A 12096-nucleotide genomic window follows, 5' to 3' on the forward strand; every position below is an offset into this window, starting at 1 on the left:
ACACACACGCTGCACGCTTCGCATCGCGTCGTAGTGCCGGAAAACCGTCGCGTGCTACGTCACACCGCTGAACAGTTGCGCGCACGTGCTCCCTGCACTCGATCGCACACTGGCGGCAGGATGAACATTATGATTGAACATCGATTTGCACAACCGTTCGTCTGTTGTTCTCTTCGGTTTGCGGACGCGCAAGTGTTGGCGGATTCCGTGGATTGCGCGGATGGCCAAACCGCACGGAGCGCGTTCGGCTCCAGGGCACGATCCTGACCGAGATCGGGAGTAATTTTCCAGCGTTAACTCGTTGTCTGGTCTGGGTGTCGGACGATCGTCATCGTCGTGTGTTTCGAGGAGGAGTTGGTACCGTTGCCTGCTCAATCGATTACTAGTACCGAGTGAATAGCGCAAGTGAACAGTGTTCGGTGGCGATATTACCTTACCGACGCACCATCCCCTTTGAGGGTCAGACACACATGTGATTGATGTCGATGTGTACGCATCGGTGTGTTTAACGATAAGAAGCGTTTAGTGAGTGTGTGTGTGTGTTTTTTTTTATCAAACAAACACGTTGGAGGCAAAGCTTCATTAGTGTCGGTGAGCAATATATGAAGCCTCACTTCGTGTGTAAAGTTCGATAAGGCAAGGTTTGATACGAAATATTTCGGCAAAGAAAAGCACTTAACGTCATTCGTTGGAAAACTGTTTTTCCTTTCGATCAAAATATTCTACAGTGTGATTTTGCCGGTGATGGAAGTGCTCGAAGACTCCTCGAGCTCGAATAATTTGCACGAATTTCCGGTCTCCACAGTGCAATTGCTTGCGGAAGATGAGTCCCTGCGTTGGAAGTTTGTGTTTTTATTCGTTCCCTTTCGGTTCCGTTGCGACGCTGGTGGGAACCTGCAGCAATAGTGTGATGGTTTTTTTTTTTCTCTTTTACAACCAGTTAAATTCACAATAGGCAATTTCATTGCAAAAAAGTGATCCTTGATGTGTGTGTGTGTATGGAAAATGGTGGCCAGTGTTCTTGCGTTGCGTATCGATGCGTACTAGCGTTGGAGTAGTTCGATGTAAATAATTTGCATTTCCTGTTTTGTGATGGGCCGGAAATGCCCGGCAGATTGATCCACCGGAACCGGCAGCACCGCCGCACGACGAAGAGCTTTTAAAAGCAGGGGAGCGAGCTAAATTGTGGGAAAATAGCAACCAGCTCGCACTTCCATCAAGTATGCATTGAAATGGTTTTTACCTGTTACCAGCTGTGTGACGTTTGTATTTGCGGTGCAAACATTGGAAATGTGTCGAGTTCTTATGAAAAAAGGCTTTATTTCAGTGTAGTTTAATAAAAGTGTCTTTTAAAGGTTTAATTAAAGACGTGTTTTATTGTTGATTATCGTGTTGTGCCATAATAGAGTGCTTTTCTGCGAAGAAATAACGAGAGAAATCCCATTTGATAGTGAGTGCCCATCCGTTGGCTATGCATTTTATTGGGCTGGTGCGACAGAATCACCCTAGGCAGGCGCTTTCCCCGCGTGATGCATCTCTGTCAGAGCTGCTAGCCACGATGCATGACCCGAAATCAACCGATTCCCAGTGCATCAAGAGTTCCAAACTGCAGACCAATCAAGTGGAGTTGAATGCGGAACAACATACTGCTGCTGCTGCTTCACCGTCATCTTCCATCGTGCCGGCTGAAGCGATGAAGTGCGGCAAAGCACCCCCAGAAAAGGATATCAGTGCCACCTGCCAGGAAGTTGACAGTGCGCTGCAAGCCGAAAGGAAAGAGAAGCGACGGATCGCGCGACGCTCGCGTCTGTATTATGATGATTTCGTCACGCTGGACACGAGCATCATGCTGAAGGTAAAAGGCATCCGTTGGGAGGATGCAAAAATGTTGACGATTTATCGGTTCGACTTGCACATGACTATGCTGGCGTTCGGTGCTATGCTCACCTCATTACGTTAGGCAACTGCATTTCTGGAGGAACAAAAAAAAAATAAATAAATGCCCATGAATCATCAGCAATAAAATCAATATGACACAGTGTTCGAACAAATGGCTGCAGTTTGTTGTCGCAGGTCGCATTGCGTTTGTGTGTGACGACGGTGCTGTTGATGATGAAGTTGCTGATGAAGATAGTGATTAGAAGGGCACACGATCGGTTTTGTTGTGTGAGAGAGCAGGCGGGGCACATGCATGATGTAGGGCGGTGTAGGGCAGAGGACGGCTGATTAATCATTTCCGGTTTTAACGATACCGACGAAAGGGTTCTACTATGGCGCGCTGTGATGGCGACAGAACTGGTGTAATGGTCGTGTCATGCAATAATTCATATTGCGTAAATTTCCTCTTGCTGCGCTGCTAGTCGAAATGCAGCAGTTTTGATGTTTGGAACAAATAGTTTGCTAGTCCCGTGCTCAATAATCGCACATTGTTGAATTGATAGAATGTGTAAGATTATTAGATGTAAGACATTGTAAACGCGTCTGGCAGATGGTTCCATCGAGAATGTGTACGGTACAAACTGTTGACACTAAAGTGGAATATTTTCCGAATTGGAGTGGGAATGTTTTTAAACGTTAAATGATTTAAATCTGCTCCGCGACCAGATTGACACCAACACGGACACGACTGGTCTGTGATCTTGATTAGCATGCAATATGTTGTTTAAGGTCGATTAACATAATGTGTAATAGTTATGTATTGTGCGACTTATTGACATCAATTATGACCCAGCAACGGGTTATTTATATTACTTTACAAGAATGTTAGTAATAGTCGGAGATAATAAATTGTGCTATTGTTTCTTACGTTCTTCGCTATATATTGCTTCCTTGTTTTTTTTTTTTGAAGGATTAAGTTGGAGGAAGGGGAGCAACAAATTTTTGAAATTTTGAAGAGTGAGTTTCAGAGTTAAATCTTCTTTCTAACTCTTTAGCTCGAATTTAAACTCTAGGAGAAGAATTAAATTTCCCATCTCTAATCAAGAGGTCTTGTCGTGTCCAGAAAATGCGAAGCTTCCCTCCACCAGGGAATGCTCCGTATGGGATTTGATACGCGATCCTGTCGCGTGCTAAGACTGACACCCTTACCACTACACTACAGGGACGCCCGGAAAGCCAAGCGATTAGGATCTAGTAAAAACTACTTCCAGGTGATGTTTTTCGAGCATTCTTAATCTAAGACAACCTGCCAGCAGATGGTGAACCAAGTTTTATGAATTGTTTTTCCTGAAAAACTCTTCAACAATTCTTAATGCTGTTAAGAACATTCTCATGCGAGAAACCATTTTTAAATCATATTTTTCTTACCGTACACAGCAGCACGGTGGTGATTATGCACATCACTTGTGTGGTGTGGTCGCTTCACCGCTGTTCCAGATCGTTGCCAGACCGTGGATTTGTTTATCTTGCACGCGTTGTTATTCAAGGAATTTTGTTTTTGCTATCTCAATCTCGTTGCAATGAAGCGAACATGCTGGCTGATTCGTTTACTCTTTCGTTGTGTGCTTTTAATTTTGTGTTTTTTTCTTTCTGCTGCTACTTAAACGATACTACAGAACGATTTTTGCGCTTTGAATGATCTGGTTTGTATTATTGAACGGTAAGATACACCTTCGTGTGTCATTTTGATCTGTTCTGCCACTGCAAAGAGACCTTCGTTCGGGTGTCTTCGATTTCTGACAGTTCAGTTCACTCTACACGAGTTCTCTAGCAATCTTTTTTGTCCTTCAGACTCCCTTAGGCTGGCCGATATCGGGCAGAAAAATAGATGCGTTTCAAGTTGTACAATTAAGAGAGCGTTACGATAACATTGCACTCACGCACAAGAGCTATCGACGCAACAAAAAAAAAACAGCCAGGGATGCCGTTATAGTCATGGCACTGCAGCACCATCGACGAGTGCTTCTGCAGCAGCAGTTGTTTTGCACCGCTGATGTAGGCTGATCTATTCGACAGTTGCGTCAATAATGATTGATTATTGGAACCGGTTAGTGAAAGCGAGCTACGGTACAGGGGGACGCGGTGTACGGGTCGGGCGGGACAAGTGAAGGTATGCATAAAAGCGGTGGAATCGGTTCCGTGCTGTCCTGCCATTGAGGTGAACCATCATTTTCCGCTTCTTACACTGCAGCACGCACATGCTTTTGACGCGTTTCTCCATTTGTCGAAACATTATGTACATTCGCAGCAACGCTTCCGAGAGTTCCCAGTCAAGTCGTTGACGGCTAATTATGATTAGGATTGTAAGCCGTTGCAGCATTCATTAAGGCTCTGCATATAGTTTACCGTCTTCTAAGTTTATTGATCTAAAAAAAATGGTTGTAAAATAAGAATTGATACAATTATAAAGACAATTCGCGAATCTTTCAATATTAGCTAAAGTACATATGACAGGCATTTATAACTTATGTTTAAATTTATCTTAAGAAAAGTCCTTTTTTAATTCAAACAAAATACGTCCAATGATGTTTGTAGAACTGCAAATAGCGAATAAATAAATTAATAAATCCCAATTATTACGATGTCTCATGCGATCCTCGCGACGGTATGATTGCCGATCACATGCCAAATCAGCAGCGTCCAACATCTTCGAACAGATGCACCGGACAGGGATCAGAACGTGTCAGATGTTCGGTGTCACATTCGCCCAGCTAAATCTCAACTTCCACTTTGGCGAACTGCCCGGTGTTGTTGCTGGTGCGCGGCAAAACACCTGCTACCACTGTGTCACTCAATCATCTCACATGTGGGGCTACGTTTTGGGGTGCTGCCACGGTGAGGCTTGGTTTCGGTGTGCGATGAGGAAGTTTTTTTTTAAAAAAAAAAGGTTAAACATTCTAAAATTCCTTGGCGAGATATTGCCGGTCGCCCATCCCAATTTTCGTTCCGACACGCCAAAACACTATGCAAACAGTTGAACATTCTCATCCCGCACGCCGCTTGGGCCTGATGCGAAAGAGACGAGGATACGCCGGCTCGGTGAAGACCAATCGCGGATAATGGCATAAAATTAAAATCATCATGCTGCCAACAGATCGGCCGCCGTTGGCAGCCGTACGAAAGAGTAAAAATTTATATATATTTAAATTAGTCAAATGACAAACCTTAATCGTTGGACAATTAAATCTAATCACTGTTCCGCGGTGATGTACACTTCGGAATGCTGTTGTGTCTTGATCTGTTCGATACAATAGATACATAACTCCTCCTAATTAATAATCTTATATGTTTATAGATTCTTATAGATTCTTTACTTTTTGGCGAATTGTTCAACCATCCGTTGGGATAAACGGGGATGATCAGGGTGGGATCGGTGCTATCAGGTGCCGCCCTTGTTGTATTCCAATGGCAGTGCTCTCAATGCTTCCTGATTGTGCAAAATGTGTTCCGGGTGTACAAGAGCCGGCACTAATTTATCTAAACAAAATTACATGATGATGCTGATGATAAACCATCAGTGGTACTAATATGGAATTTGTATCCAAAACGTATTTTTACACGCGGAATGGCGAACATGTTTGCATCCAAGAATCTGACAGCGTAGGTGGATAGGAATCTCGCCACAGATCGTGTGAAACATCAACTGAGAAACGTGTCTTCGTCTCCACCACCCATTGGAGGTGTATGGGGGGATGGGGGGGCCTAAAAGGGTGGATTGAAATTCTCAACCGAAATTCAAACCTCGCCCCCAACGGCCGTGGTTAGTCGTTGGGAACCAGACACCGGAGACGAACGTAACGACAACGAAGAAGCAAAACCGTCTTCAACGGGCCGATCGTACCGGCGTACCCAAGCCCCCTTGACTCGGTCGCTCGCTTCACATTAGGATCGCGCTTGGCGCGCCGGTGCTAGTTTTCGAGCACTATATCAAACAAATATATGTACGCATAAATTTGCATTTCGTTTTTTTTATTCGTTCTCGTCGTTCTACACCCCATGCGTGTGTGTGTGTTTGTTTGCGGCGGGCCGGCGCGCGCGCGCGTTCTTGGGACGCCGGACGCGTTTGATGGTGTATTAAATTCTTCGCTCACAATGGACGCACACTTGGTTGGCGCAGGACACGGAAGCATGGGGACAGTGAGGTTTCGTGGGGTGGGACGTTCTGATGTGTTGTGAAACTGTCTGCATGTTGCTGGGAGTGAGAAGTCACAGTTGGCATTCAAAGTTGTTTGGGCAAACAGATTGTTTTTCGAAAGCATTATTTGGTATTAGTTAAGTTAATATAATTTATTGAAGTATTTAAGATTGTTTAATGTAATTTAAAGTAATCAAAACTAAAGAATTTCGGTTCTTCGGTAGAACACATCTACCTCGGCTAGCCATCTCAGTCTGGACAAGTACCTCCCTGATGCCAAGAGATTTTATGTTCGGTTGTCCGGTGTCAATCGCATGACATCACCGACATTCTGAAAAATTGTCTTTGGCGATTGGTCTGGTGAAATTGAGGTTAACAAGATGTTAAGCACCAATGAACATCACAAGATGCTTTTGGCACGTAAATAAATCAAAGAGTTCTCTTAAACTATCACACAAAAAAGCCAAAATTGCCTATGGCTGGTAATGTCATCCATTGAAAACTGATCCGTATATGGAAAGAGTTCTCCCCTAAAGAAACACCAGAGCGATCTGGTTCTGGTGAAATCCGTCCGTCCGAAGTTCAAATTTCAACTACACTGGTCGAATCGATTTCGTAGCTTGGCATTATAGGAGCATGTTCTTCCATCCAAAAATACTATTTATGTATCTTTATAGTCAGCCAAAAGATTCTCTTTTCATCCATCCCCGGTACGCAGGCTATTTGGGCAATACAAGTCACAGATAGCCACGAATAGTAGATACGGTAGGTCAAGTCTGATATGAAACGGACAAAAGTAGAACCGATTATTATTCGAAATGCCTAAAGCATTTGATGTCCAGTTTGAGAATTTCTTATTTCCGCAATCCACTTTTGTGAAAATCTTAATAAAAGCTGGTGTTTATGTTGCAGCGGTTTGGTAATGTTTTGAGGTTTCGATTTCTCATATCTCCCGTGATCGAAACGCTTCTTGGTGAATTAATTAACACTCAGCAGGGGAGGGACACCCATAAAGATGGCCGTCATCTCGCGCACACACACACACACACAAGGTCGCAAGGTCTGTTGGGAAGCAGATTTTGTGAGTCGTTTTTCTTTGCAGTAAGATTTCGTTAGTCATCTAGAACTAACCGAAACCAGCAACGTCTTGGTGCCGCCACGCACCGACTATCGGGTTGATTCCAATACCGGTTGCTCTTCCTCGATTCGTCCCCAGGTCAAGGCTGTTTGCATCGCCGCCTTTCGTTCCAGTTTACCAAATTTAGTTGCACAAAATGGGGACGTTCTCGGCGGGTGGATTGTGTCTCGCCGATCCGCTTCGCTCCTGTACGCCATGTGTTGCCGATGTGTGTATGTTGGGAGGGGTTTTTAGCTAAATGGAACTCATTCCGTCATGCTTTAATTATCGTTTGTTTCTCCCGATTCCATTTCATCTCGGGATGATTCATCGCACTTGCTGCGGTTCCACTTCGCGCAGGCATGGGTGCGCAATTAGTAATCGGCGCAAGCATATGCTCTCTGGTGAGTGTTTTCGTGACATCATGGAGTTTTTGTGCAGATGTTCTTTCCTAGCGAAGCGTGGCTGGAGGGAAATAGAACAATATTACCAATATTGCGCGTGATTGCGATCTCAAGTAGAGGAGCCAAAGGACCTTAGGGCAGAGCGCGTGTGAGACAGCATCACCAGCATCTAATCATGTTTTAAAGAATTGTTCCAAATGGTGGGATAGCTTCTGAATTCATTAAGGACTGGTTAAAGTCATGTTTAAGTCCAGCTGCACTCAAAAACAGCACGATCAAGCATGGACTTGATTCTACAATATCTCATCGTCTACATGTCCACTTAGCACTCAACCGGAAAAATGTGCCGTTCACAGTGGATCCAAGCGTTGGAAAGAAAAACTAAACCGCGCACGCACTATCCTTATGTCTCGCGGCTGCAACAAATCCACTTTCATTTTCCAACTTCCGGTCTTGCCAAACGTGAGCTGCCACGGCCCCACGGCGCGTATCGCAGTGACTGCAACTGCGGTAACGTGTGTGTCGTGGTTATCTGTTCCTTCTGCCATCACAAACGTGCGTTGCCGCTCGCCGCCACGTTCTGGGTCGGTTACGTCGCTAACTATCCGCCGCCGGCGGGTGTGTTCCCCAGCCGGTTTAAGTAGATAGCACTGTTTGGTGGGATTTTTTTAATTTTTGTTACACCTTTTTCATTTTTTCGTTGCAAAAGGACAAGTGAGGCAACACGAGGTTGCATACACGAGGCTATGTGCGGTTTACTAACGCACCGCGAAAGAGCTCGACTAATTGTAGTCTTGCAGGTCCGCGATGATAATTAGTCGAGGTTGGAAATGTGATTAGGAAACGATTATGACATTCAAAGTAGATTGGTGAAGGGGGCGCGATTTTTCTTTATTTGTCGGAAACTCTTGGGCATGTCACGTTTCTTCGAAGGTTTGCAATAGGAAAGCGACCATAACATTCATGCTGATTGCTATCTTTCAATTAGGGAATCGTTAAATCGTGCCGATTGTTGCTCATTTGCGAGTAAGTTGCACCAGATATAGTAGGGAAAAATGATTCGTTTCTTCTGACACAACCGTGAGTCGTTTGGACGTTCAACAATTATATTGAATTTCCACCAAACACACACACACACAATTCCACTGATTGGCAAATTGCAACGGGCTCTGGTGTCTAGTTTGATGCACTTTTCCTTATACGAAAACCCTTCGTCATCGTGTAATGGCCTTACTTTCCCTTCTGGCAGCGTACATCGGACGCGTTTGCTTTGGTCATCGAGCAGAAGATTTTCCCTGTCCCAACATTTCCCATCTCCTATCCGCTCCCCTTCCCCTTCCATTGCATTGCATGCATTTCCCTCATTCCGGCCGTACGGCCGGGCGTCCATTGACACTTCTTTCACTTCTGTTTTTGTACAATTTTTCATTATTTTATTGCAAACAACTGCCGCTGTCTTGAGCCGGTCTTGACTGAAACGTTTTTTTTTTTGTTTTGTTTTCTCTTTCCCTACGATCGAACGGAACAGGTATACGTCGGTGCACTGTCGCTCCACTATGAGGCGCTTAGTGTGGAAGCATCGAAACAGACTACGGCAGAGGAGATCGTTTCCTGTATCGTCGAGCGGCTGGGTCTAACGGTAAGAAAACGACCATTTGCTATGATTTTTTTATTTTACAAGCTTATTTTGTCTTCGATATACAACATTGTTTTAGTTAAAAGCTCTTTAAATTTAAAGCAAAAATAGAAATTGTCCAATTGGACGACAATTCCCCAATAAAATTACTTTACTCTTGCCGAGATTAGCTTGGCTCATTTCACCAAACATTTTCCATCAATCGTTTGTTCTTGTTGCCCATTTCGTTCCAGGGAAACAACTATGAGCTGGCGGAAGTGGCCGGCGAGTGCAAGGAGAGGCGACTTTCCGCGCACGAAAAACCCGTCTCCGTTATGCTGCTGTGGCCGATGCACTCGGAGAAAGATTTTCACAGGTAAGCGGATGGGGGTTGCGATCGAGCGGCCAGCAATGGCGCTGCATTCGATGCAATTTATCGGTTCCCGGTTTGATGAAATAATGATTACGCAGCAATGCATTGGAATTGACCACACGGTGTGGATCGACCTGATGGGTGGCCGGGAATGGCGGGGAAAACCCGTACCGGAAAAGCACACACACACACACATCGGGTTGAGGAAATGAATTTCACTTTTACTTTTACCTCACCGGCGGCACGCTTGTCACAGCGACTCGTTTATGTGACCAAAAACCCGACCCGAGAGAGTCCGAGGTTGTTTATGTTGTGGCGAAACAACCACCACCCGGTGTGGTGATGATTGGAGGGAAATTGATTTCCCAACATTCATCATGCATTGTGCGCGAACCGATCATAAAAATCGTGCAATCAAATGAAGCTTTTCTCCGAAGCCGGGGAAGTTTTAAATTGAAAATCCAAACGTTGAGATCGCGAGATTGACGATGATGATGGATGTCGTGTGTGTTGATTTGATATTGATTTTATCCCAATCAGAAGCTTAATCATTTCGTTTTCATTTGCTACCATTAAGCTATGCATGATCCATACAAATGGCAATGACCAACGTCACATGTCAGGGGACGGTGGATGGAAAGCTCTTCGGGGCGCTTCGCCCCCCAAGGGTCTGCGCCAACGAAATGGGCTAGCTTGTCTACTCTTCAACCTAGCGCTAGAGAGAGGCCATCTCGGAGGCTCCTCGGAGGTGGACCCTTCCGGAACCATCTTCTATAAGTCAATCCAGATCCTGGCATACGCTGATAACATAGACATTGGATGACGTTGGTTTACGACGGCTCTCCTACGTAGCGGATGCTTAGCAAAGGATTAAGTAGACGGCAAAAAACCACGGGTAGGAGATTAGCGAGGCAAAAATCAAGTTGATGGTGGCACCACGAAGCTGGATAATTCCAGTACTCACATAAGCCTCTGAGACATGGACTTTGTCCAAAACTGACGAAACCCTCTAAACCGCGTTCGAGAGGCTGAATGCTCAGAAGGAATATTTGGCCCCGTATGTGTGGAAGGACAATGGGAGGAGTCGCTAGAATGATGAGCTGTACGACGTACTCACTCTTCAGCGGATTAGCCACGCCAGGCTCCGGTGGGCTGGTCACGTTATGAGAATGACACCGGACGACCCTGCCCGTAAAGTCCGTTTAGATCGTCCACACGGACAGAGGAGGTGTGGTAGGCCGCAATTGAGATGGAGTGATGGCGTTGATGCGGTTTAGAGGACTTCTACAACAGGCCAAGACCGCGAAGTGGTTGTAGCTGTCGTAGGATGCTGTTAGGTTTAGCATGGAATGATTTTCCATAAATCTTTGCTCGCAGCTTGATTGGAGCTATTTTGGGGCCGATAATTTATGGATGCTCTCTGCCACGGTACTTGTTTATTTATTGCAATGCTAAGAGATATATCACACATGATACGATCCCATCCTGTGATCTTTATTCTTTGTCGATCATTATTTGCAATAAAAAAAACGAATCCCGTCGATACTTTCAACATGCTTAAGAGAACTTGAAATGCATTAATTTCCACTTGCCATTAGTACGGGCGTCATGAATTGAACTATTCTTCATACCACATTTAAACTCATCAACTGCTGCAAAGAGCGAGATGGTGCTCTTATCACCTCAACAACCCCTTTTGGCAACCTTTCCAGACAGTTTGCCCGTCGATGCAAAGTGTGGAGATGTTTTTCTTCGCATTCCTATCTAACGTAAAATAGGACCGAAATAGCTTACCCGAGAGCAAGAAGCTGCCGGGGACCTGTACGGGGAAGCTTCTAGTGGCGCTAATTTGTTTACTACCAACTCTCTTCAACGCCGCGGATCGATACGAGCAAATCGCAACAAATCACGCCGCCGCTATCTGTGAGGTTGCGTCAATCTTACCTACTTCTGCAAACACGATCATACTGATCACGCCTATCCTCACGGCAGCAGTGGAACGGAACAGCGAGATTTGATGAATGGCTTCTCTAAGTCTGGGCAAGATCTGGGAAAATGGATCGACTGTGATTAATCGACTTTGACCTGCATTGAAGTTTGTATTTAAGGGAAAATGATTTTTTTGCTATCGTGTCCTAAAATAGCATTTAGCGTTTTTAGTGGGAATACCTGTTAAGTGGTTTCACCAACCGGTGTCGGTGTGGTTGAGCATAGTTTTTTTTATTCGGTTTGTGTCTAACATATGTTTTGATCGTGGTTGGGTATATTTTACTATCCATTGCAGTTTTATTTTACCTGTATTTCTTACTAGCATGATCTTTGTTTTTAATTGATGAAGATAAAACTGGTCATGGGCTGACTCAGGTCAATACACAAACTCACTGAGTCAATACACCAATGTTCATGCGTCGAATCTCATTTCGACCACGGGAGTTTGAAGTTGAAATACTTCAAATGCCGGTTTCAAATCCAATTTGAAAAAGATTCAAAATTGCCGGTGCATGTCGCTTAGCT

At 44.7% G+C, this 12096-nt stretch overlaps 1 protein-coding gene across 1 annotated transcript in view; it reads left to right on the forward strand.

The window, feature by feature from the left end:
* The first annotated feature begins 1471 nt into the window (after window positions 1-1471).
* The window catches only part of LOC128718978 (unconventional myosin-IXa-like), a 34233-nt gene continuing 23608 nt past the window's right edge, over window positions 1472-12096 (forward strand). The window contains exons 1-3 of the mRNA XM_053812596.1: window positions 1472-1855; window positions 9123-9233; window positions 9464-9585. Of these exons, the coding sequence (XP_053668571.1) occupies window positions 1472-1855; window positions 9123-9233; window positions 9464-9585 (617 nt within the window). The remainder of the gene's footprint in view (window positions 1856-9122; window positions 9234-9463; window positions 9586-12096) is intronic.

Source organism: Anopheles marshallii, chromosome 2, assembly GCF_943734725.1.
Source record: "Anopheles marshallii chromosome 2, idAnoMarsDA_429_01, whole genome shotgun sequence".
Lineage (NCBI taxonomy): Eukaryota > Metazoa > Arthropoda > Insecta > Diptera > Culicidae > Anopheles > Anopheles marshallii.